Here is a 27,162-nt window from a genome sequence, read left to right on the forward strand (position 1 = left end):
ATTCCCAATGTTGTTGCAAGAACTATATGCAACATCGTATTAGTTAGACGATGATCCTCGCTAGCACGATACTGGGCCAAAGGTCTCAACAAAATAGTCTGTATAAAGCTGAACCAGTATAGAACCCTTTTTGGGTGATATGGTTATGCAATTGTCCTGCACTTGATGCATTTAGTGAAAAAGCAATCTCGTGCAATAGATGTGCCTCTCGAAAATTGACATATGATTCCTAGCATACATTCAATACTATCAACCCATCCAGACACTCATGTAAAGCTTGCAATGTATCAGCATAAGTATGAGCTTTTCATCGTTAAGCACACGATAAATTGTTTAAGTATGTCAAATCAATGATTGGCCATAACAATGAAAAATGCTTGTAAATTCACCTACATGAAATACATAAGTAATATTTCATTAGATAATCACATTTATGACTAATAAAAATTAAATCAAATAATTATAATAAAATTTTAACTAATTATAAATACATACCTGGATAAGTGTTAGATATCTAGCGATTTGATACATGTTTGTCATGTTTACAATCTTAAGTTGGCTATACAAATAAGTGAGACCAATTATCCCTAAGCATAGCTCCCAATGGTAGTGAGGTCCTCTAGTAGGGGTAAGTACATTATCGAGCTTCTCATACTGATATTGTAATAATATAATGTACACCTTAACAAATATAGTAAAAAAACTTGAAAGGCACCAACAGTCGCCTTATCATTTGATGCATCAGTGACATGCCTAAAGTTGTCACATAACCAAGATAGTCAAATAATAGATCTTTTACCCAAGGTGGTCTTTCATCTTGTTATATCATAAGTAACTTCAAACAACGTTGACAATAAATTGGTCGCCTTATGTATCATCAAATGAGGCACTGAAATCATAGTCCTAATGATCGATATGTGAGTTACGATAAACACATTGTCCACCGTGATAGTCATCTCACTGAACTGCATATGAAATGTATTCATCTGTGGTTGCCATCTCTTGAAAAAATGGACATTATAGTGTTGTTAATGGTACGATAAGTGCAATTGATGAGTAAGAATAACCCTGACTCAACCACATGGGCTCAGATTCTACTGTGTGCATTATCTATATGCCATTGCTATAACTTCGACCCATGGTTAATTAACTTCAACATATCTTTTTCCTATAACAATAACAACAATAACAAAAAGAAGATCAATAACATACATAATAACATTAATAACAACAATCAACCAACACCCTCTAAAGGCATAAATTGTATTACATGATTCGAGTTATTACCTAGTCATTCCAAATTTGGAATGCAACATGAGAAACAAAACTTAATATAATGGAGGTATTAATTGGACCTCCTAGAAAAGACTTCAGCAATGCTCATATGTGGTGGAAGTCAAAGGCTCAGCCTGAGGAATGTCATTAAAGGTACAATCTTCGGGCTCACCGTCTCCTCTACTCACCATCTCCTTTCAAAGTTAGTCAGATGCCGCCAACTTGGACCGACATCAGCTCCGATACATTTGCCTCATGTACAAACCATATCTGTAACAAAAAACAACAACTCGTTAAACTTACAAAATATATTTAACAAACTTTTGTAAATGAAAAATTAAAATTGACATTAGACAATTTGCATAGGTAAAAAATATGTAAACTCTCAAGTTTGTACAAGATCAATCCCCTGACCCTCTTTATACAAAAAACAAAAAAATAGGACTTAAATCTTCTTGGAAATACATTTTTGAGAATACTTAAAACTTATCAAAAATATATTTTCGAAAAGCTCGAATTCTAACCTAAATTCTATTGTAAACTTTAATCTATATTTTCATTAATTTCAACAAAATTTCAACCAAATTAATCAAAAGAACCTAGGAATCTTACCTTTAATCAATGAAAAACTTAGAAGCATGCAATGATTTGTGGTTAATTTGATAGATTTAGAGGTTTTTTCTATTGATAATGAAGAGACAAGAAAAGATAATGAAAAAGTAAAAAGGTAGAAAGGAAAAATAAAAAAATGAGATGTGAAGTATATTTAATAGAAATACAAAATTTAAGTTTAAATGTGGAGTATACTTAATAGTGGAGTGTATATGGTAAAAATAAGGATATAAATAAAATTCTCCTTCGGTTAAGCTTAGTCTTGAGAGTTCGATTTAAATTGATACCGTTTCTCCTCATAAAATGGAAAAAGATCTTTTGTTTTTCTAACAACTTGTCTTTGCCTCCCTCCAAAGCAAATAAAAACTTTCAATAAAAATCACACAAACCATAAACCTGACCCACCTTCGCCTATGTTCTCAACCACACAAATGAAAAACAAACATTAACAATCTCAAACTTAACTCTCAACAACAACAGAATCATGAAAAACATATGATTTTTTGTTTTGTTTTAACCTTAACATGCCCTTTCTTTCTTCTTCTTCTTCTTCTTCTTCATGCCAATCCAAAATACATTCCAAGAAGATGTTTCTTGCCCACAAAACTTCCCCTCTTTTTCTCCACAAATTCCATCCAAAAACTGCTACTAAGTTCAGGTGTATTCCCAAGAAATTCACTGTTTCTGCTTCACTTAACGCCATAGCTGCTGCTGCTGCCTCTGGCTCTGGTGCCACTGTCCATGGGGCCGTCACTTCTGCTATCACCCAAGTTGCTGTTACTGCCTTTGCTATTGCCTCTGGAGCTTGTCTCTCCACTAAGGTTGACTTTCTATGGCCCAAAATGGAGGAGCAACAAGGTAATCTTCTGTTGTTTCCTCTTCTTTTTCTTGTGGGTTTTTATTTGCTGGGATTTTTTGCAGTTTTGGAATTAGAATTATGTACATCAATAAATTAGAAATAATAGTGTTTTGCTACATTCAATTTTAGGCAAGCGCTATATTTGGGGAATACTAGTTGTGTGCTATGTTATCAATTGGCTATTAAGAACCTCCTAATAATCTCAGACTATGTTATCTTTTACGTTTTAAATTTAACTCTTGTTTCAAGCCTGTCTGTTGGTGTATAGTTTTTTGGACGTTCATTTTATTCTGCAGGCACTGGTTTTCAGTTTTTTAATTCTTACAATTGTGCATACAGCTATACGCTACGAAAACATTTTGGCTAAAATACTAAAAAAGGCCCTTGTTCTTTGTTAAATTTCCCAAATAAGCCCCTATCCTTCTATTGTTGCTTTTGTCTAATTGAACCTTAATTGGATGGAAACCATAAGAATCCGTTATCTTTACTATCTTAGGATCTAAATGTCACAAATGTGACAAAGTAGGAGCTCTGTAAATGCTGATGTGTTATGCCATGTCATGTAGCCTGTGCTACATGCCATGTAGGCACCAACTCAGCATATATTTTCTTATTTTGCCATGTAGACAATGATTTGGCAAAGGTAACAGTCACGTGTGCGCTGATGTGACAAAGATAGCTGACTTCAACAGTTTTGTTCAAAATAAGGACTTAATAAAACACAAATAGAACTTTAATGCTCAGTTGGATGCAATAGATGAGTTAGAGCTTATTTGGAAAATTTGAGAACATATTTTTTTATAATATTTTAGCTAAACATTTATTTATATACTTCTTCCCCAGGTCTTGTAGCCTTAGCTTATGATTAATCACTTGCTTTGTACTTGATAATTTCTTTCTGATTCAATTATTTACTTATCTTGATTCAAACTCAGTGTGTCTTTCTTAGAGGAAGCTCTATCTCTCTCATGCACATTGATTTACACATTTGAGCCTAGAGGACACTGCTTTTGATGCCTTCCCAAAATTATGGAATAATAGTTTAGCATAATGGATATAGTTTTCATTAGAAACCTTGTGTTCCTCCTTATTAAATTAATTATTAATTCTTGATGTTAGCTTATTAGCAAGAGCATGACTATAATTTATGCTCTTTATAATTTATAATTAGATGTCTTATCATTCACTGTCTACTTACTGAATATTTTCTTCATGTTTTCTGTTTCAATTTTCATGTTAACAATGTCATTGAATGTGGTGCAGGTTCTTTTACAGTGGAAGGAATAGATGTGACTGGCTATCCTATATTTAAGGAGGCAAAGGTTTGCCATTTCTTGTTGCCTTATGAGTTTGACTTGTATATAGTCCTCTTCTTCGACTAAAACACCGAATTTGTGAAGGCAGGTGCAAAAGGCTATTGCATTTTCAAAAAGAGCTCACCATGGGCAGTTCAGGAAAACAGGAGAGCCATATTTATCACATTGCATTCACACAGGAAGAATCTTAGCTATGTTGGTTCCATCAAGTGGCCTACGAGTATGAAACTGTATAACCAACTACTATTAAGTTTGTTGCATTGTGATGTGTCTGTGTTATTTTGTTCTTCTGATAATCTTTCAACGGCTTACTTTTTTTTTTTTTTTTTGTGTTTCTTCAATAGCGCACACACACACACACACACGCAAATTGCATGTAAGGTGCATTTATTTTATTCCTTCAGCATATGATGCTGTTTGACTCCTATATTGGACTTGTATTTTACTTCATTAATCCATCTCTATACTTGTAAACCAGTATATATGACTATTCCTGTCTTTCAGAGAAGCTAGGGAGCCATTATGATATCATGCAGGACAAGGATCATTGCCCTATTGTAGGGCTGGAAAACATCTTACAGTAAAAGAAATAGCCATTGTGATGTTTTAAACAGTAACTCTAGCCATTTTTATGTTCTAATGTTAATGGTTAATTGTTGGTTCTTATGATAACAATGATTACTCGGGTAGATAGTTAATTGAACTCAATTGGTGATGGTCTGGAAACTTAGTTCATTCTGTTATTTTCTGATAATATCATGTTGAGTCAATTGCATTATTTTTTCTTATTACAAAAAGTAGCCCTCAGAAGTTCCAGGGTTGCTCAAAAACATGCTTCACTCAATTAATTCCTTAACTAAGGTCCGAAAGTTTGCTGCAGGCTATAGACACAGTTGTGGCTGGGATATTACATGATGTAGTTGATGATACATGTGAAAGTTTGTTTAGCATAGAAGCAGAGTTTGGTGATGAGGTGGCAAGGTTGGTAGCTGCTGTTTCTAGATTAAGTTATATAAATCAGGTAAAATCTTAATTTTTATTGGTTCTGTTTGTAGAGTGGATCATCCTTAATCTTTATTTTTCATTAAAATATTTGTAAGCAGAAAGCTTACTCTATCTGGTATCTTATGCCTTGTTGACTTGCTGGGGTCTTGAAGAGCTGACTCCAGTCATGCAATCCATAGTTGGTTGTTTGGGCATGTTTTAAATTGTAAAAGAAAAAATAAAGTAGAAAGAAAAGAATAAGTAAAGAAAATAAGTGTCATATTGATGGAAGTATAGTATCATTTTTTTTTGTTAAATAAAATATTCTTATATTGACATGGAAAGGTCCAGCAACTCTGCAGTTATAAGTCATTTTGCATTCAATAATTAATTGTTGGAAAAATATTTTAGTTCTAAAATTGGAGATTGTATTCAGAGAAATTCCGAGAATGTGTAAGTCAACTCTTTCACCATATTCAAACTTCAGAAAACAAAAACATAACTTAGGCATTTGTATCTTCCTATCAATTTTTTTTTTTCAATTCGGAAATTTGGAGAAATTATCTAGAAACAACTTACGACTTAGGTTTTCAAAGTAATCCTTATTTATTTCTTTTTCCTATTACAAAAAACAGAATGGGTTTTACTTCTGATATCTATTATGGTTTGTCTGGGAAAAATGTCTCATTAATTGATGGCAATGATAGGGGAACCATAATGACATTGCTGTCGAAGTAGAAAGTTTGAATTATAAATTCTTGTCCTGTCTTCTTATTTTTTCTTCTGCTTCCTTAGTGTAATATTTGCCATCTTTGATGTTTTTCTGTGTTGTACAATGTTCCATTTTCATGATCATACTCTTGTTTTTTGGATCCTTGTATGGTGATGTTTAACCCATCCCAGTATATATATATGTGTGTGTGTGTGTGTGTGTATGTATAAATGTTGTCATGTGATTCATCTAATATATTGTTTTGCAGCTTCTACGGAGACATCGGAGGGTAAGTGTTAACCAGAGTACCCTTGGTCATGAAGAGGTATGTGGTTAGAGAATTTTCACTATAAAAAAATAAGCGTAACGTGGTTGATGGAATTTAGAAACTGATTTGTAAGCTAAACCATAGGTGAAACTTCATGATTTATGTGGTCCACATTAAAATAAGCTAAATATCAACTGAGTATTTCCTTATGATATAACTAAATTGTAAATTCAGTGTATGACTTAATTATTTATTTTTAGTGCTTCTGGTTGGGAGGTCAGTCATAATGGTTTTGAGTGCATTTGCTGACTTGCAGTGAACTTTTAAGTCTGTACTGTTTTACACTTAAAAAGGAGTGGTCAAGAAGTAATTTTTAATACATAAGGGAAAAGGAAAAAAGAAACTGTAGAAAATGCATATTGCATGGATCTAAGTGATAGTAGTTACAAGTCACTGTGATATAAGGGTCTTGGTAGCAATTGTGTTGATTCTATCCCTAAGGGCGTGTTAAGTTCTATAGTTTGAAGCACTTGTTCTTGTGGTCCTCTTCTATATTTATCTCAATATATATGGGTGGTGAGGATGGCATGCCCTTAAAGAACTAGCTGGGTAGAAAACTGTAATATAGGGTGATAGATAAATAAATTAATTGGATTTTAGTTACAAGTATGTGAACACCATTTAGAAGCTGTTGTTTTCTAAATTTCACATTCTATTTTTTTCCTTTAAGGCAAATAATCTGCGAGTGATGCTCTTGGGAATGGTTGATGATCCTCGTGTGGTGCTTATCAAGCTGGCAGACCGTCTTCACAATATGAGAACCATGTAATGCTTCTTAAATTTTACCTGTTAGATTTATTATATATGATGAAAACATATTTCCTGTTTGTTTCTCTATATGCTAGTTCATTGAAAAAACAACCAAGGCTTGGCCTAGCTGTTGTTATCCCTACTTAAGAGGGTCAAGGTCCAAGGTTTGGATCCACTACCCCCCTTGGACTTCGTTATAATTCATTGAAATGGAAAATTGGTTAATTCATTTATTGAATCTTTTAAATTTTAAATTTTAGGAATCTTGCATTATAGACACTGTTTTTTTTTTCCCATCCTTTAAACATATGTATAAGGAGATGTTGCTCCATGCGTGTCAAGCTCTGAGAAATTTATGACAAAATCTGTGGTACTATAATTCTTGAATTTTATGGTTCAATGGGTTGAAGGTTAATCATAATGGTATTGTTGTATGAATTGCACTCAAAGGTGTGATCATTCTTTACAGTTATGCCCTGCCACTAGCAAAGGCTCAGGCTTTCGCACAGGAAACCTTACTTGTTTGGTGTTTCCTAGCTTCTAGATTGGGTCTGTGGGCAGTGAAAGCAGAGCTCGAAGATCTGTGCTTTGCTGTTCTTCAGGTAAAGGAATGTGTTTCAAGTTCGTGGGATCTGAAAGAGCATATTATAATAATATTATTAAAAATATTAGATGTTCTTGATGATTTTATTCTGCATATGGTCTGTAACCTTGTAATCCATTTATCATGTAGTTTGAGCATTATTAACTCTGTTTGAGTGGGACATATATTTCTTTCTGGAACTTTTGATACAATGAGTTTGGTAATGTTATTTTTAAGTGGTATTATGCTTAGGGGTGTATTTTGGCCTTTCAAGTGGGCCTCTCTACTTATTGCCAATTGGATTTTGGTCGGATGCTTATCATGATATTAGAGCATTTCATGGTACTATGTTCATGATGTCCAAATGATATAGCCCTCTTTCTCTTTTTCGTTTTTAAATTATTGTTCAGTGAGGCTAAAGTAATTTATCAGAAAGTGGGATACATATTTTTTGCATGAGTTTTTAAATTGGGACATCAATCATGAACTTTTCACTTATTTTTTGAATGAGAAATATATTTCTGTTTTTCTTCCAAATGTAGCAAGAAAATTGTTTTGTAAATACACAAAATATGGGTCCTAACACTCATACAGTTTAACGTCAGTTAGAGTACGGTTTATGGATTCTATGTTCATAATCCAGCAGTGGCATATGAAACTGTGGTTACAAGGCTCTTGACAGCCAAGCATCAGATGGGCTTTTTATTACCTTTTAGATTTATGCAGGAACAGCAATATTTTGCATTGACTTTTAGGTCCATGCTATATGCACACTTTGGTTGAGTGTGCCATCAAGCATATAAATGTTGCATATAGCATGATTAAGATTATCAAAGATATAGAATGAGAAAATAATGGCAAGCTTTGATTGTTGGGAACCCTTATGCCATAGTGTTATAACAATCAATGTCATGACTTAAAATTCTTTTCTGGCAGATAGTATAGCTTCTTTTTTGCTTGACCTCTAATTTAAAATTCTGAATCCTTTCAGATTATGCATATCAAATAAATTTTGTAACCACATTTGTTTCAATTTTGTGGACACTGGTGCAGCCTCAAATATTTAGGAAGCTGCGAGCTGATCTGGCTTCAATGTGGAGCCCCATCAATAAAGGAGTGTATCCTAGACGAATATCTGCAAAAGCCAGCTGGTCCTCTATACATGAAAATGATTCAGTGCTTGAGGATGAAGATTCTATCAGTGATGAAGATATCACTAGCATTAAGGTAAGCATATAGGACAGAAACTGTGATGTGTCTATACGCTCATTATATTCTGTGGTTGGTTGAAAGCTTGCTTTTGATGTATTAGGATTTTGCCAATTTTAATGACCGCCTGCTGATAGCAAAAAGTTGTAATGCATAACGTTGAGAAATCCTGTCTTCCTGCCAGAAATCAACAAAGGATGAAAATTTTCTGGTAGACAGGTCATTTTAGCATCCCTTTGATAGACTAAATACAACTTGTTTTCTTCTTAGCGAACCACAGATAGTGTAATCAAAACACTTAATATGCTCCATCATTGGGCACCTTCAACATATGATCTTGAAAGATGTCTGTTACATTATAATTCTATACCGCATATTGACCACTGAACAGCATTGTTTGCTTCAAATTTTAAGTAAAAGACATTTGGTTGATGAATTTAATGCTGGAGCTTTCTGCTGTTGACATGAATTTTCTGTCCAAACTAGGCATGTCAAATACCATGTGATGATTGCAATCTGTAGTTATTGTTAATTTTCTGTCACATTTCTTTTGTTTAGCTTTACTGGATATTTTGGAAGAGTTTCATGCTTTTCCTTGACTATATGTTGGATACCTTTTGTTTACCATAAAATAAAATTCAAGAAGCAAATTGATTATTTTGAGTAATTAGTTCCAGTTGTTTTATATGTGCAGGATCTTTTGGAAGCTGTGGTTCCTTTTGACATCTTGTTGGATAGGAGAAAACGGGCTAACTTTCTTAATAATGTAAGAAGAAGTTCAAAGATGGAACCAAAACCGAAGGTTGTGCAGGATGCTGGAGTTGCTCTGGCATCTCTTGTTGTTTGTGAGGAGGCACTTGAGAGGGAGCTGTTAATATCAATTTCGTATGTTTTGCTCTTCTTATAATCACTTGCTGCTGCTTGTTTCTAATAAAACTATTTTGGTTTTCTTAGTTTTACTTCCTGTGCATGTAGGAGCAACTATTGTTAGTTTAATCATATCTTCTAGGTGCTCTCATTCACTCCTCTTTTGCACTGCAGTTACGTTCCAGGGATGGAGGTTACTTTATCTAGCCGATTAAAAAGTTTGTATAGCATTTACAGCAAGGTATGAGTAACAACTGAAGTATCTGTATCAACTTTTGGATGCTTTATTTCTTAACTGTAAAATAATATTATTGTGCATGTTTTTAGAGCCAAATGCAATCAAATCTTTTTCTTTGCCATAGTTCAAAATTTTGCTTGGTCTTCATATATAATTAACAGTATTGTTGAAGGTGTACAACTGTGATTATTTGGTAACTGCAGCTCTTAGCTGCATATCTCATAGTAGAGTTAATTTCACTCCATGGTTTGAAGAGACATCTAAGAATCAATCTTGAACTCAATTTCTTATATGCTGTTGAACGCTTATCATCATGTAGGATCTATATAAGAGACTTTCTGTACTGAAAATCCTTATGACTCATTGGATCCTTGAAGCATTTCACTTGGCCATTCAGAAGAACTTATTGTCAGTCAAGCTAAAGTTAAAACGTAATTCTTAAATCTTTTAGTGAAAAATGAGCAAGCAGTGTGACTGTAATTTTGTTCCAAAAGCCCTTTACAGTCTCCTGCTGATGTTGAAGCTCTTGTTCTTATCTTGCTGTAGATGAAAAGGAAAGATGTTGGCATCAATAAAATATATGATGCACGTGCACTGAGGGTAGTTGTTGGAGACAAGAATGGAACCTTACATGGGCCTGCAGTGCAATGTTGCTACAGTCTTCTCAACATTGTACACAGGTATTTCAAAGTGTTTCTTCTATTATAATTAGCCTGGTTTCTTTGGAATTAATTTTAGTTAATGCATCGTGTTTTTGTAGAAAATATGTGTATAGTAGAAGAAACAAAATAGATGTTTTTGTTTTTTTATAGTTTTATTTTTGTGGATAATTTCTTTGGCCTGTTGTAGCTATATTTTATAGGAATGTATAAGTTCTCAGTTTTACCAAAATTCTTTAAGCCATACTTCTCACCATGCTGATTTTATTTTAAAAGAAATTATTATTAGTTACTCACACTTCTTTCTCTGCAGGCTTTGGACTCCAGTTGATGGTGAATTTGATGATTACATTGTTAATCCAAAGGCCAGCGGCTATCAGGTAATATTTTGCAATTATTTATTGATTTATTGCAGAAGTGAATATATCAACAGTAGTCCTTCTGCAAATATAGGCCAAACATGTATATAACATGCTGCATACATATATGCACAATAAATGGTAATAAGTTTCTACCTTCAAATATTCCTGTCTAGACAGTAGCTGGAAAATTATTTGTGAGAACTAGTACCTTATTGGCTAGGGCTTTGCTTCGTAGGAAGGACGGAAAAGGGTGAGGATGAAAAATTTGTTAATCCCATTATTAAAATTCATAAGAACTTCCCACTTTGTAGCTTAACCATTAGATTAACAAGTTTTTTATCTTTTCTCCTTTCAATCCTTCCTACCAAGCAAAGTCTAAATCTTAAAGTGACTTTAAGAACATCTGAAATCTAACTTGTCCTCTGGATGGACTATTAACATCAATTTTGAACCACTAATCCAATGTAAAGGTTTAACATAGATTCATAGACTGTATTAAGCTGTATTTCCTTCTGAATTTCACGTCATGTACAAGTATTATCATGCAACAAGGCTAGACCCGGAAGGACATTAACTTTGATAAGGGCATGGGCTGGGATTGAATACCTAATATCCTTGAGCAAGACTATTGTTCCAATCTGAAGTATGTAAGTACTATCTAAACCTTGAACCATTAAAGTCAGGCAACCTAATATTCCACAATGATGTGCTATGCAAGTCGGAGATATATTGCACAAGTAGCTGTAACAAGGATATTCAGATAAATATAATGGTCAGTATATTAATTTGAGATGCCCTTTCAAGTCATTTTAATGGAGTCAACATGTGAAAATAGTGCTTGATGTTAAATTTTGGGGTAAATGCTTTATTTAATTTATCTGAATATCTGTCGTGTTTACAAACTATCATTTTTGTGCCTAAGTAGATGTTGGACCTAAGAAGAGTTCAAAGACTGTTACTACCCCTAGAAGTCACTTCATACGAGTCTTTGAGAAATTAGAGATTCATATGGTAGGGGATTAGACATCTTTATTGACAGTCTCACCTATTTAATTCCTGTAGTTTCAAATAAGCTTGGTTATATATTGATGTATCTCATGCTGTTTACTCTATTCTTGCCTATTGGTTCCTTAAATTTAGCTTACTCATTTCTTTCACAAGGTACCGCATCAAATTACAATGTCTATTTCATAACTTAGTAATAATTTGCACTCAATAATGGATCTTGTGTTGTTGTACATGTTGGGGAATTGGCTGAATTGGTTTCTGCCATGTGAGTTCAATTAAACCATTAGGTAATGCTAGGCAGTTTATCAACTTTTTAATCTGACAATGGACTGAATTCATTAATGGATAGACATTTTGTAGTTTATTAGGAATTCTTTTAGGAGTTCTCTTTTCTCAAAGAAGTTGTTCACTTATTGGAGGGTAAAATCTCTAACTTTGCTGTTGTCTTTAGATGATGTTATTTGTGAAGGCATTTGGCATGAAGTAATAAAGGGGATGATGAGGGTGAGAGCTATAGGTGATAGGATCACCCTATTTGGTATCACCTTAATGATTCTACATGGCCATGATCTCTCATCACTAAGGTTAAGTCAAATCTCTCCATAGTATCATGTCAGCTGGAAATACTCCTAGAATCCTGCTAGTAATCTTAGTATTGGACTTGGTGTAAGCTTTTCTATCTGTGACCTTAACAATGTTCTGTACTGATTTGAGCATCATTATGACTAGTGATAATTGAGCCAAATCATTTGTGAATATAATACAATTTGAAAAATTAACAATATAGAGGGCCTTTAAAGATTTGGAGGTTGTCTTTTATTCTTGCATGTTTTAACAAAATAAAATATGAAATATCATTCTTGAAGTTATCATATTATTTACCATTGTATTTTCATATGATGATTGTTATTGATTTATATGTGATCATCAGAGAATCCAATGAAGAGAATACAATTTGGAAAGATGAAGCTTAAGTTAAAATAGGAGCATGGAACAGTGATCTGCTATATACAGACAGTGTGGCTTGCAAGCAACAGTTTATGTACCCAAGCAAATATTGACTCAAACAACAAACAAGCAATACTGGAAAAAGAGTGTACATAGGAGACAATAGTAATAGATTTTGTTAATTTTTATATGTTCAATAATTATAGACTACACAATGAAGTTACAACTCACAAGAAACATATAGGCTTACTAAATATCTAAAATGAAAATCTACAAATAAGTAATTTCCTCATGCTTGAAGCACAAAGCATTATATATTTTCTGCCGACATTTTGGGTCTCTTTTCAGACAAACTTTCCTTTGCCAATTGCAGTCTCTGCACACTGCAGTACAAGGCCCTGATGCCTCACCTTTGGAAGTTCAGATTCGAACACAGGTTCCAAACTTCTTCCATTCTTTGTATGATTTCATACTTGAGTTAGAGAGAGATTGATTTATCTAATAGTATGCTAATAATTGCTCAGAGAATGCATGAATATGCTGAACATGGACTTGCTGCCCATTGGCTTTATAAAGAAACAGGAAATGAATTACCTTCCATAAGCACCTTGGATGAATCTGAAATAGAAGAATCATCTTATCTCCCCAACAATCTGGATGATCAAAATTCCCTGGACTATGATTTGTTTCAAAAGTATAGCTCCCTGAAAGTGGGACATCCTGTCCTTAGAGTGGAAGGAAGTAACTTACTCGCTGCAGTTATAATCAAGTTTGTAACTCTAAGCCAATGTTCAAAATCTACCTCATAACCTTCACATTAACTAACTGCTGCAAAAAATTGCATTTACAGAGTTGATAAGGAGGGGAGAGAGTTGCTTGTTGCTGTGAGCTTTGGGTTGGCAGCTTCTGAAGCAGTTGCTAACAGAAGGTCTTCTTTCCAAATAAAGCGATGGGAAGCTTATGCAAGGTTATACAAAAAGGTGCTTTGCTTTGCTTCTAATCTTGATTATTCAGTCTAGTACATCGCAATGGATGATGCTATAATCACTCCACTCTGAATCACCAGCCATATGTCACCTGTTGGGCCCCATGTGTCACTGTGTGGGTTCCAATGATGGATGTCTGGGAGACTAATGAGAAATAAGGATTCTCAAAATCTGCAATACAATGTTGGGTCTAATCTAATTTTGCCATTTGCTGCCTTTATTTAAAAGAAAAGCTGGCCATTAAAAATCGAAAATTGAAATGATTTAGAGGAGAATCTCACAACTTGTATTGTGCTTGGACTTTTTTGTTCTTTATGGAGTTTGAGAGCTGGTTTCCATGTGCAAAATGTTGTGGTATTGATTAAGCTACCCTTCATACTGGATCAACATCACAGTATCTTTAGGACTCCAAATCTTTAAAATGCCTTGAGCTTTGATTGGTTTACATGTTCTGATAGTCTTAATACCGAAACTGGGGTGATTTTTCTTGTTAGCTTTAGAACTACTAGCTTTGCTGATATCAAATTTGCTTACCAGGTTTCGGACGAGTGGTGGTGTGAACCAGGACATGGGGATTGGCGTACTTGCCTTGAGAAATATACACTTTGTCGAGATGGTATATACCACAAGGTATATTTAGGCTTTAGCATGCACTTATTGATGAATTTAAATGTGTTCAATTTTTTGCTGATGCTTAGGGTGTCTTTGGATGAGGTATTTCAAAATTTCTTAGACTTTGAAATGAGGGAAATTAGAAATGGAGCAATTTAGAATCCAAGAATTTATAAAATCTATTCTGCTTTGCTACCATTTTCGAATTTGTCTGAAGATCAATGGCACATCCCATATCTAGTGAGTATCTCAGATTTTTCAGCAGTAACTGTATTTACTAAGCTTTTCAGGACTTGTGCTCATCAGTGTGCTTTTCATTCTTCCAGCATCTCCTGTTTTGACTGTTCAATTTTTAACTGATCATTATAGTTGGTAACTATAGGCAGATTTACATACCTTTTTGAATTATTTCCATGCAGCAAGACCAATTTGAACGCCTTTTGCCAACCTTCATCCAAGTGATTGATTTGACAGATCAGGAAGAATCTGAATATTGGGCTGTTGTGTCTGCTGTTTTTGAAGGCAAACCAGTTGAATCCGTTGCATCTTGGCCCAGCCTAGAGTATGTTGCTTCCAATTCAATTGAAGCTAGCATCAACCGCAAGGTCTGGTTGCAATAATCTTACCATTTCTATCACTAAAGTAGGCATTGTGATTAGTTGGGTTTATTAGAAGTATCTTCCTTCTGTTCGTATTTTCCACTCAAAGATACCATGTTAGTACTTCCATTTAGCTAGCACATGGCATGAATCTAATTCTTTAATTTAAGGGTTATTTAGATTGAGACGTTCCTGTTTATTTATGCAAAAAATATCAGATTAGACTAAGAAATTTTTGATAAAACTGTCGGAATTATGACATGCTTTTTCTTGGTACTTGTATATGCAAGACATGTTGGGTTGTAGGAGTGTAACTTTCCTAACATGCAATATGCAGAGAGCTGCTTTTCCTTGTTTCTTGTATCTATGAAACTTTGCTCTAAAAAATTATTAAACATTTAAACAATTTTATAAACTTTTTTCCTCTGATCCTATATTTATTTCTCTCTTTTTTCTTGGACTTGAGCCTAAGACTATCAATCTGGATGGCATGTATCCAACTATTAAGTTAGAGATTTCAGTTACTCCAACCATCCTGCTTTGCTACTTCAGTGATCCTATGATCCTCTCGTCATTTGAATGCACATTTCTACTTTTCACAACAGTAAACCTATTCAAACACTTTTTCTCTAAATGCAAACATTACACAGGTGCTTTTGTTGCGGAAAATGCTTCGGTGGGAAGAGCAACTACGTTCGGAATCAAGTTTTGGAAGACGAGATGGTGGAGCAAAATCCAATGTCAACCCTGATTCTGTTGTCCTTGGGGAGGTTGTTATTATATGTTGGCCTCATGGTGACATAATGAGATTGAGAACTGGAAGCACTGCTGCAGATGCTGCAAGAAGAGCAGGACTCGAGGGAAAGCTAGTTCTAGTTAATGGTCAACTTGTATTGCCTGGCACAGAGCTCAAAGATGGTGATGTCGTAGAAGTAAGATTGTAAATATACGTGACATAACTGATTTGCATATATCATAGGGAAAAACAGAATTCATTGGAATTTATTTATCAAGTGTGAAAGTAGTTGATATGGGTGAGTGGAGTCGAAGTATGCAGGGCATGATGGTCTGTGATTGGATTCCATTGACATTCAATGTAAATACAGAAAATTGTAGAGCATGAATGAAAGGCAAAATTTCTCTACTTCTACCCCCTCCTATTAAACACTTGGGTGACATGCATGACAGCTACTTCAGATCTTTCAGTGTTTGCCATGCAAGGAAAAAGGTAGACAGCTAAAGCTTTTCAACTTTCCCAAAGTCCCTTTGTCTTTAATTTATATTTATATAAACTCTTATTTTAAATAAAAGATTTATTTGTATGAAAATTTATTTAAGTACAAATTAAAAATTATATACTTATTTAGATATAAATTAAAATTTAAGAATTCATTTAAATACAAATTAAAAATTAAAAATTTATTTAAATACAATAAAAGTATAAAGATTTTATGAAAACAGAGTCATAAAATTTGAGGGCTACTCTATAATTTACTGGAATTGGCCATGAAATCCAACACTGACTTTCATGAATATGCACCCAAAACGTTAGCATACAATATACTACATTGAAATATTATGGAGACACTGCCAAATTTAGACGCCTGCTTACCAATATTTTTGAAGAACAAAATTGTATTTCAATGCTGCTGGGGGTCTAAAGCTCTAGTCATCAAGACATGCCATAAACCATATCTCACTAAAACAGAGTTAAAAGTCACAACCCACTGAACCAGCAGATCCACTCGTTACAGGTTTCAATTGTATTTCAAGCCATAAGCGTCCTCAGAAAAGCATGGATCATCCAAGTTTAGGCGAAAACACCATCTGCATCAAGTGGAGGAACAAAATTGTAACCTTGAAGTGTCTGCTCAAAGATATGACCCACTTTGAGCAACTTTTCCTGAAAAAAATAAGACCAAAGAAGAAAAGAATGATGACTTTGAATATCAGCAGATTGAGTTAGGACAGGAAAGGAGGAAAAAATAATGATAGATCTAGACTTTAAACTATTAAAACAAAGCATATATTAAGTTGCACGCTTGTCAGTGTATATCTGTGGCTCCTCTAACACGATGGTTGTACAAGCTTTTTCCTAAAATGAATATTTTCTCACCATAGCTATAACTATTCTAACAACCCTTCCTTGAGTAATGGTCATCACGTGCTGGATGTCTCCAAACTATAGTCTAGACTAGAACGAGTCATTCCAAGAATATGGGTCCTTGACAAAACCGAAAAGCTGCCAACTTGAGAGATACCATCAGCTGAATCAGGAGGTTATTTCTCTTTGTTCCTATTTTCCCTTCACTCTTAACACAGTTTGGCAGCAACTAGGAAGAAAAATGAAGGGAAGGGTAAGGGGAAGGAAAGGATGGACATTTGTCTTTCCTTCATCATGTTTAGTACAAGAAATGAAAAGTGTGAGGAGTTGAGGATAACATCATAAAAGAAATGATTGATTTAAGTTGAACGAGAACTTTTCCTTCACTTGTCATGGTGAAAGGATTAAATTTTGAGGCAAATGAAAGGTACAAATCCACCTATTTTTTATCACTCTTCTTATTTCCCTCTTCCAGCACAGAGGAAAAAGCTGAGGGAAAAACCATTTTCCTTCCACCGCCTTGCCTTCCTCTTTCCCACCAACCAAATGCAGTGTTGGATCCTTCCTGAATCTTCTTTATTTTCAACTAATATAGGGAAAATTTTCGAAAGTAAAAATAATTAATAAGTTTATAAAAAAGGGGCAGCTGCATACCTCATCAAATGCTGCACCAATAATTTGAAGGCCAACAGGAAGCCCCACAGCCCCCCCTTCAACAAATCCACATGGCAAAACCAATGCAGGTAAGCCCGCCATGTTAACATTGACCTGTAATTGAGTATTCGAGATAATAAACTTTATTATAGTATACAATAATAAACTATGCTTTAATCAGTTAACAGATGCACATACATGCAACAATTTCTGATAATAGGAAAATGGGCTAACCTTAGTTCTCATTTTTCATGCATCCTTAAATCAAATATACTATTTCTACTCCTCTTTTATCTTTAAAGAAGTGACATAAAATTACTCGCATAAAAAAAAAAAAAAGTGATAGAGAATCAATAAGTGAAGCCAAAGCATATTTAAGGTCAGTGTTAATAACCTAGAATCGCTTCCATAATCTTAACATGTGGAAAGCCATATCTTTAATTTAAATATGCTCCCCATATGCCCTAATGGTTTTTTCTCTCTCTCCTGATTCTTACTTCTTAACCAACCAAACATTCATGATGGGAAGTCAAAGCCTTATCCGGGGAAGGAATGACTTAAATAAAATATAATTGAAGCAGACTAAAAGGTGCTTACAGTCATGATATCTCCTGCATACATCGCCAATGGATCATTCTTCTTCTCACCTGCAAACATCACAAGCAACTTAGTAATTCATTGTTTACAGCAAATGAAGACCCCCAATACAAAAGTCATAACACCACCATTCCCTCCCCCTCACATGCACAAAGAAGGAACAAAAAGGAGATTACACAAACAAGTAAAATAAGAAAAAGAATAAGGACAATACAATTAGCATACCAATCTTATATGCAGCAGAAGGAGCTGCAGGAGAAATTAGGATGTCATTTTCATCCAATGCAGCCTTGAAGCTTTTCCGAATTATGGTCCTCACCTAAAACATTATTATAAACACAAATGTCTCCTTTAATAGCAAAAGCTCCTAAATATAATGGGTTTTAGTATATAACAACTTAAAAGACGAACTTAGTCCATAAATATGGTTAATTACATATTTGGTACCAGTACTATATCAAATGTTTAATTTGGTAACTAAAATTAAAAGTGTGCAATGTGGTGCTCAAATTTTTCTTCCGTTTACCAAATTGGAAATATTACTAACTCCATTAGCAGAAAAAGTGTGTAGCATCACCATGTCATCAAGTGGGGTGGAATGTTGTGGACACATCACACTTTCTCAAACTCAATTAGTAGAATGTGTAATCTGGTAAACAGAAACAAAGCTTGAGTAACATACAGCTAATTTTAGACTTAAGGTACCAAATAGAACATTTTACCATAGCTGAGTACCGTATATGTAATTAACCTTTATAAATAAATTGCAGGACCAAAAAATATCTTACTTGGGAATACCAATGAAAAACCAAGAGTTTGTTAGAAAGTATAAATTAACTTTGTGATTTAAAATATCACTACTTTAATTGTCATGAGCACATAATTACTTAATCAAATAAATTAATTTAAAAATCAAAAAGAGGTTTCATGCATCTGCAACAGCTATTAAGAATTTTAGCAGCTAGAAAATTGAATTTAAGGTGACACATTAGACTCTATGAGAATGCAAATATAGGGCTATTCCCAGCCAGTTATCCATCTTCCTCAGGTTAGGACCCATAAGACATTCAACATAGGGAAGTATTTACTGCAATAGGAATGATACCTGTTGGGCACGCTTGTAATATGCATCATAATAGCCAGCTGAAAGTGCATAAGTTCCCATTAATATTCTCATTTTCACCTGCAAAAATGAAATTCATTTCAAGATTCCAGATTGTTACAAATCTAATATAACATCATGCCAAGTTTCTCAACAATTAATTCAGAGACAGACCTCTGGCCCAAATCCTTTAGCTCTGGATTCTTTGTAAAGTGAATTTAGCTCATCAGAAGAAGCTTGGCTTCCATACCTGGATTTGTTAAAAATCATGGAACCAGGAACCATAGTATAAGAAACTTTTATCATGTCTTCTTAAAAATACATTTTGAAGGCTGCATTCTCAAATTTAGATGCTGCTTCCTGAATCTCCCTCTTCACTCATCCCTCCCCCCTCTCTGACCTCGCTCTTTCAAATATGTACAGATAAAGTAAAAATAAATGGTTATTAATTATAAACTAGCTTTTATATATCTACATAACACAAGGTTCAAAATGAAAAAACATTCTAGCATATCACCTGACACCATCGTATCGCGATAAGTTTGAAGATGATTCTGATGATGCAAGAATATAGTAAGCTGGTAAACCAAGAGAGAAGGATGGCAATGACACCTGCAATAATCTCAAAAGAAAACTCAAATGAATACATAAAACAAACATTCATGGGATTCAGCAAAAAAAACACATCGAAGTTTTAAATTAAACCTCTTTCAAAATACATCCTAATTGTTCCAAATGAGCTGCAGCACTCTGTATTGCTGATTTAACTCCAGAATCAACACCACCATCAACAGTTTCACGGATAAGACCAACCCTTAGCCCTTCCAATGGTCTGGATTCCAAAGAACTTGCAGAAGTGAATTGAGAAGTGAAATCAGGCACTTCCTGAAATGCAAAATTCTTACACAATTAGAACAAAAATTTTTAGCAATAAGCCAACAAATAATAATGCTCACATGTGTTCAACTAAAAATAGAGCAGATAGCACCAAAGGAGCAGTAGCAGAATTCAAAGTCTGAGATTCTAATGCATAGTATCACCATTGATGTGACTAAAAGATGAGGGGTAGAGAAAATATAGGATGTAAGTGAAGAATTAGGAAGAAAAAATAACCAATAAGTTGAAGAGAAAACTTAAGCCCTTAGATCAGGGTTTAGGAGAATATGTAGCAAAAAAGGTAAACAGAAAAATCAAACAAATAAATAACCTTATCTCATCCAAAATTGGTCACATTAATCTTTTAATAACATCATAAGTACTTTTGCTTCAGCAAGTACAGTCAAATGGTGCATTAGAGTTGATAAAGGACGCAACTGCTTAAACCATAGATGGTAGTACTGAGCTAGACTAATTCCTAAACATCTCGACAAATGAATAACATATGTATGACAAGTTAGTTCCTGAATATGTACATCACTTTCAGAATCTTCAAAAAAAGAAATTAGATGGTTAAACTTAACAAGATATTCTTTTGCAGCGAAGCATAAGAGATAATTATTGGCACCTAGAAAAAGACCAGTGAGGTTTAAAATTCAAAGAGCACTTAACACGTTTACTGCTAGTGGCATCAAGTGTATCGTGACCAGAAATTGCATGAAGAAGAATCCCGGTGTCAGCAACCGATGAACCTAAACACCCAATAACATCAAGGGATGATGCATATGCCATAAGCCCAAATCTTGAGACCCGTCCATAAGTTGGCTTCAAACCAACTACACCGCAAAATGATGCTGGCTGCCGCACGCTTCCACCAGTGTCACTCCCAAGTGATACAACACACTGCCTAGCAGAAACAGCTGCAGCCGAGCCTCCGGATGATCCTCCTGGCACCCGAGAGAGGTCCCACGGGTTTGCTGTCACCTAATGAACCAATAGATGTATCTCTAACTATCACCTGAAGTAAGTGAACCAAGGATGAGATTGAGGTAGTAGTGAGATTTTAACCAAACCTTAAAAGCCGAAGCTTCAGTACTACTCCCCATGCCAAACTCATCTAAGTTGGTCTTCCCAACCACAATGGCACCCAAGTTCTTCAACCTCTTCACGGCTGTGGCATCGAACGGTGGACGGTACCCCTCCAGGATGCGGGAGCCACCGGTGGAAGGCATATCAGCCGTACAAATGTTGTCCTTGACAGCCACAAGGACCCCAGCAAGGGGACCCACTTCCTCATTCCTCTTTATCTTCTCATCAATCTCGTGCGCCTGTTTCAGAACCTTGTCCGGGTCGGAGACGTGGAGGAAAGACTTGATTTGGGGTTCCGTCTGTTTGAGGCGGTCCAGGTAGGAATGGGTCAGTTGGACTGCGCTGAGGTGGCGAGAGAGGAGGGAGTCACGGATGGACAGGATTTGTGAATGGCCTATGAGGGAGGCTGAGGTGACGGATTGAGCGGAAGAGAGGATGTGGAGAGAGCGGGATTTGGTACGGCCGCGGACTGCAATGCGAGAAAGACAACGCGGGGGTTGAATTGTTGATAGCATTTTTAGAGTGATGACCCGGCAGGACGGAGATTATGGACTTTTTTTTTTTAAGGGCGGTAGCAAGTTATTTTAATGATTTTTTTTTTTTTTTTGGCCTTTTTGAAGTTCTACGCTAAAATTAGGCTTATCCGTGCTTTGCCGTGGGTTGATTTTTAGTTAAAAAATGAATTTTTATCTCATAAAAAGGGGATAAAAAGATAATAATATCTGTTCACGAATTAAAAACAAGATAATAATATATAATAAAAGTATAAAATTGATTAACGACCATAAAAGTAGAAAAAAAATCAAATCAAGTGTTTACTAATTTAAGTTGTTATAGGTAGGGCTGTAAACGAATAATGAGAAGTTCGAGCTTGAGTTCGAGTTCGAGTTCGACTCATAATTCGGGGTTTGATATTCGGTTCGAGCTCGATCGAGTTTTATTTTTTAAGCTCGAGCTCGATTCGTGATCGAATTCGAGCTATTCGAACTCGTTCGATTAATATGTAAAAATAAGAATAATTCGTATACTCGACAAGAGTTTGATTATTCATACTCGAACTTAAACTCGAACTCGGACTCGAAATATTTTATTAATTAAAATAATAAAAATATATTTAAATATAAAAGCTCGATTAGGCTCGCGAGCTACTCGAGTCAAATATAAAAATACTCGAATTCGGCTCGATCGATAAGTCGAATTACTCGAGCTCGACTCGACAATAATCGAACTGAATTCGAATTTTTTTCGAATCGAACCCGAATAATTTACGAATACTAATGTATCATTTACATCCCTAATTATAGGTGTTCATTTATAATTACGATAAATGATAATTTAAAAAAGATGAAGATCGTCGGATTTTAAGATATTGACATAGAAAATTTTCTTTTATCCTGCTATAAATACTTTGGTTCAATTGCTACATTTGCATTACACAATCCAAATCTTATTTGATGAAAGAATAAATATAGCGATAGATACAATGTAGTTTGGCAAATAGCCATGGTATTCGGATGAAACTTCTTGTTATAAGAAAATTATTTCAAAAGTCATCAGTGAAATCCATAAGAAAAACTATTTGATGAAAAGTATTGAGGCATAATTATTTATAAGGTGTTAACCATAAATATGTTGATGTATAGTAAGTTTAAAATTGCTAATGATGAAAATGATATAACGATGTATGAAAAGAGTGTATATGTGATTTATTACTAATATGTAAAATGTTTCAACATTTGTCTCATTCATTAAGCAGTAAAACATTAGAATATCATCATCAACGTATTCATCATTTCCAAATGTCTCATGGTCATAAGCTTGACATTGGTTATTTGATTTGTTGTTCGAAACTTCAACATCAATGATTTCAATAGAATTTGGTTGATTAACTGAAGAAGAGTTTGCATCATTCATTTGATTTTGTTTCACTGTAATAGAGAAAATATACATAATATAAATATATAAAACAGTCATCTAATTAATTTATCAGCAATTCATTTAAAGTTATAAATGTACTTGGCTAGGCAGAGAGCAAAACCTCAAAAATCATATCCTCACTATATTTGAAATTTAATAAATCTTGAGGTTTGAGAGCATGGATATTAACAAAGCATTTCCATCTATTTTGAAAGCACAATTAGCCTTCAATTTTGGTTAATTCCATTGGAAACAATTTTGGAATAGAACCCTTAAGGTACACACACATTGGAGTTTGAATAATTTATATGTATGTGTGATTAAATCCTTTAAAAAGTCTCTAAAATGTGATTTTTATGAAAAATTGTCAAAAAATGTTATTAAAAAAAGAAATAAAATAACAAATAGTATTAATTCATGAATTTGTAATAACAAACAAAATAAATTTACGAATTTATTATAAATTTGATGAATCATAAATGCATAATTTTATAGATTCTAAGATGGCATATGCATAAACATTTCACAAATCAATTTAAAGAAAAACGAAATAAAATGACAAAAAGAATCAATTTATGAATTTGTAATAATAAATAAAATAAATTTATAAATTCGTTTATAAATTTGATGAATTATGAATGGATAATTTTGTAGATTCTAAGATAATATATGAATAAATGTTTTATGGATCAATGACAATAGATCAAGAAATAGGGAAAATAATATAAGAATCACAATAGTCACAAAATAGATAAAAATCAAATACAACAATAATGTTTAATTTAGGAATAATAAAGCATTAAATAATTAATCTATTTGGAGAAAAGTTAAACGTTTATAATCACATAAGGATTCAACTATTCATAAAGGAAAAGAGATTGATGGGAGTAATAAGTGAATTTAAATATATATATATATATATATATATAACTCAAATTTTTGTAATAAATGCTAAGTTTTTTTTTACATAAATTATAAATTTATACATATTAATTTTATTACATAAAACACAATAAACTTTTGATTGTCTAATATTTATTTAGATTAGTAACTTTTAATTTTCTTGTATTCTGTTTTTTAAAACCAATACTTTTAAAATGTATTGATTAACCCTTTAGTTTTGTAGCATTTACATTTTTTACTTTTAATTTTCTTATGAGTTATAATCTTCTATCTGTTTTAAAAGTAAAAGTTATACGAGCGTCTTTCATGTCTCTATTATATATTTTTATTTCAATTATTGTTTGTTATATTATTTTGATTATTGACTTTTGATTTTCTTGTATTCATTTTATTAAAAACTATTATTTGTTAAAATTTATTGATCAAACCTTTCATTTTATAACATTTATATTTTTTACTTTTGATTTTCTTGTAATTTATGGTTTTTTACCTCTTTTAAAGTGAGAGTTGTATGAGCCAAAAGGTAAAGAAAGTAATACATAATTAATTTAATATATCTCATTAAAATTGTGTAAATTAAAAGATAAAAAAAAAACACAATCAATTATCACAATTAATAAATATATATTATTTTTATTAAAATAAAAAAAAAATCAAAAGGCAAATAAAACCCAAGAAACACAATAAATGATCACAATTAATCTAATTTTAAATAAATATTATCTTTAATAGTGCAAAAAATCAAGAGATAATAAAACCCAAAAGACACAACCAATGATCATAATTAAAAGATAAACATTAATTTTAAAACTGAAGAAATAAAAAAAAATAAAGAAAGCTAAAGATATACAATTAATTAATAAATATTATTTTTAAAATAAAAAAAATGAAAAGGTAAAAAAACACAATTAATAGATTAAAAAACCGATTATCACAAAGCTACTATAAAACAATGCATCTTATAAAGGATATGGATCCGAGATTCAATAACTTCTTTTAATATGAAGAAAATAGCTTTTTCTGCTTCTTATTGAAAAACAATCTCTGTTCTCTTAAAAAAAAGAAAAGAAAAGAAAAAAAAAACAAAGGATTTAAGTCTGGTAGGGAAAAGTATAACTCAGGCTTAAATGACTATCAAAGGGCTAATGTGGAGAATTCTTCTTGCCCAAAACAATATTAAATTAAAACTTTTTCACCTAATGATATGAAGATTAACATTCAACTTATAAGGTGTTGTTCGCTTTTATCCAAATATTTTATAATTTTATCATTCAAAAAATGTTTCATAAATATAATTTTAAATGTCTTTATATAAGATCATCACAATATCTCGACATGGAAAGTAAGATAAAAAATATAAAGAATAGATAAAAAATATAAAGAATAGTACAAGAACCATTCTAATAGCCACCAAAGTTCTTTATAGAATCTTTAGCTAGTGCTCACCAACCTTTAATATGCAGAATACAATTGCCCTGTAAAAATCGATCATATTTTGTTCTCATATGATTTAAAATTCATGATGCAATCAATAAGAAAATTTAATCTCTCTGAAATATCATAGTTTTTATTTCACAAATAGACAATGTGATTTCTTATTTTCTTGGATTTTGTTACTCTATTCTAAACAAAAATACAATCCAAAATGTCAATATTACAATTAAAAAATAGTGCTTGAAGATGAACACTAAATCATTTATACTAGGATTTGAAAGATATCTCCTTTAAGAACTTCCATTGCGAAAGTAATGTTTGGCCTAGTGTAAACATGTGCATACACGAGACTCCCAACTACACTAGAATATGGTATGTTCTTTATAGATTATTTTTTCAAATTATTCTTTGGGCACTGGCTAAGATTAAGTCTATCACCTTTCATAATGGGTGTGTCTCCGATTTTATAGTTATGCATGTTAAATCTACTAAACACATTATCAATGCAAGACCTTTGCAATAGTCTTAATAGATTTTGAGACTTATCTCTATGACTTTCAATTCTAAGAATAAAATAGGCATTCCCAAGATCTATTATGTCAAAAGTCTTAGACAAAAACTACTTAGTCTCATGCAACAAACCAACATGATTACAGGCCAGCAAGATATCATCCACATACAAAACAAAAAAAATATACTTATTCTCACTAATTTTAAAGTGTATGCATTGATTAACTTTATTTTTTAAAAAAACCAGAGAAATAGCTACCTTATCAAACTTTAGATACCATTTCTTAAAAGCTTGCTTAAGGCCATAACTTGACTTATTAAGTTGGCATACTAAATGCTCATTTTCAAATTCTTGAAATTTCTCAAGCTATACTATAAACCTCTTTTTTAAGATCATCATTAAGAAAAATTATCTTCACATCAATTTGATGAAGCTTCAAATTAAAATGTGCTACCAAGGCCATAACAATCGTAAAAGAATCTTTGAAAGACAATGGTAAAAAGGTTTCATTATAATCTAATCAATCCCTCTGATTAAATCCCTTTGCCACCAATCTAGCTTTGAACCTCTTAATTTTTTTCTTATAATCTTTCTTGGTTTTATACACCAATTTACAACTAATGGGTTTACGTTTTTTTGGTAGTTCAACAAGTTTGTAGACATTATTCTGAGCCATAGAATTCAGTTCATCCTTCATTGCATCTATCCATACATCAGATTATGAACTCCTAATAGTTTCACCAAAAGTTACAAGGTCAATTACATGACTAATATCATAGTCATTCTCTTCAAAATAAATTACAGAATCATTACAAATGGTAGATCTTTTATGTTTGGTAGATTTCTTTAGAGGCATTTCAATATTATTTTCTTGGACTTACGGTACATCAATAAGAGCAAGATCAATAGAATAAGGGTTTGTATCTTGTTACCCCTGATCTCCTCTTTATGGCCACTAACACAATATAACACTGTGTTCTAGGCAAAGGAATAGAGACTTGTCTAATAGATTTATTATTGTTGACAGCTTCTGTCATATCCTTATCAGCAATGTCCAATTTAAGAAAC

General features: G+C 33.1%; 2 protein-coding genes across 3 annotated transcripts; one reads left to right on the forward strand and one right to left on the reverse strand.

Moving 5' to 3' along the window:
* The first annotated feature begins 2,192 nt into the window (after positions 1-2,192).
* Positions 2,193-16,051, forward strand: LOC111298042 (uncharacterized). 2 transcript variants are annotated; one of them, XM_089769124.1, is made up of 18 exons: positions 2,193-2,745; positions 4,010-4,068; positions 4,147-4,282; positions 4,943-5,083; positions 6,027-6,083; positions 6,757-6,851; positions 7,306-7,438; positions 8,473-8,646; positions 9,323-9,513; positions 9,670-9,736; positions 10,280-10,413; positions 10,706-10,772; positions 13,084-13,146; positions 13,235-13,479; positions 13,561-13,690; positions 14,234-14,326; positions 14,728-14,913; positions 15,558-16,051. In XM_089769124.1, exons 3-18 carry the CDS (start codon positions 4,256-4,258, stop codon positions 15,849-15,851), a joined length of 2,097 nt encoding a protein of 698 aa, XP_089625250.1. In that variant the 5' UTR covers positions 2,193-2,745; positions 4,010-4,068; positions 4,147-4,255; the 3' UTR covers positions 15,852-16,051. The 2 variants fall into 2 exon arrangements, with proteins under 2 accessions (XP_089625250.1, XP_089625249.1); XM_089769123.1 differs by having other exon boundaries at positions 2,307-2,745; positions 4,151-4,282.
* Positions 16,052-16,407: 356 nt separating this feature from the next.
* On the reverse strand, positions 16,408-21,905 carry LOC111298041 (Amidase family protein). Its single transcript, XM_089769125.1, has 10 exons — positions 21,314-21,905; positions 20,913-21,224; positions 20,070-20,249; positions 19,882-19,976; positions 19,539-19,614; positions 19,368-19,445; positions 18,488-18,581; positions 18,263-18,312; positions 17,666-17,779; positions 16,408-16,810 (listed from the first exon to the last, which is right to left on the reverse strand). Exons 1-10 carry the CDS (start codon positions 21,842-21,844, stop codon positions 16,718-16,720), a joined length of 1,623 nt encoding a protein of 540 aa, XP_089625251.1. The 5' UTR covers positions 21,845-21,905; the 3' UTR covers positions 16,408-16,717.
* Positions 21,906-27,162: the final 5,257 nt, after the last annotated feature.

Source organism: Durio zibethinus, chromosome 12, assembly GCF_047325235.1.
Source record: "Durio zibethinus cultivar Kanyao isolate XHJ-2024 chromosome 12, ASM4732523v1, whole genome shotgun sequence".
Taxonomy (NCBI): domain Eukaryota; kingdom Viridiplantae; phylum Streptophyta; class Magnoliopsida; order Malvales; family Malvaceae; genus Durio; species Durio zibethinus.

Coding starts and splice junctions, on each gene's coding strand:
- LOC111298042 (XM_089769123.1), top strand. CDS start 2,412: ATGCCCTTTCTTTCTTCTTCTTCTTCTTCTTCTTCATGCCAATCCAAA. Junction 2,746..4,009: donor CAAAATGGAGGAGCAACAAG/GTAATCTTCTGT, acceptor AATGTGGTGCAG/GTTCTTTTACAGTGGAAGGA. Junction 5,084..6,026: donor GATTAAGTTATATAAATCAG/GTAAAATCTTAA, acceptor ATTGTTTTGCAG/CTTCTACGGAGACATCGGAG.
- LOC111298041 (XM_089769125.1), bottom strand. CDS start 21,844: ATGCTATCAACAATTCAACCCCCGCGTTGTCTTTCTCGCATTGCAGTC. Junction 19,977..20,069: donor TAGGATGTATTTTGAAAGAG/GTTTAATTTAAA, acceptor AGATTATTGCAG/GTGTCATTGCCATCCTTCTC. Junction 19,446..19,538: donor CTAAAGGATTTGGGCCAGAG/GTCTGTCTCTGA, acceptor TCATTTTTGCAG/GTGAAAATGAGAATATTAAT.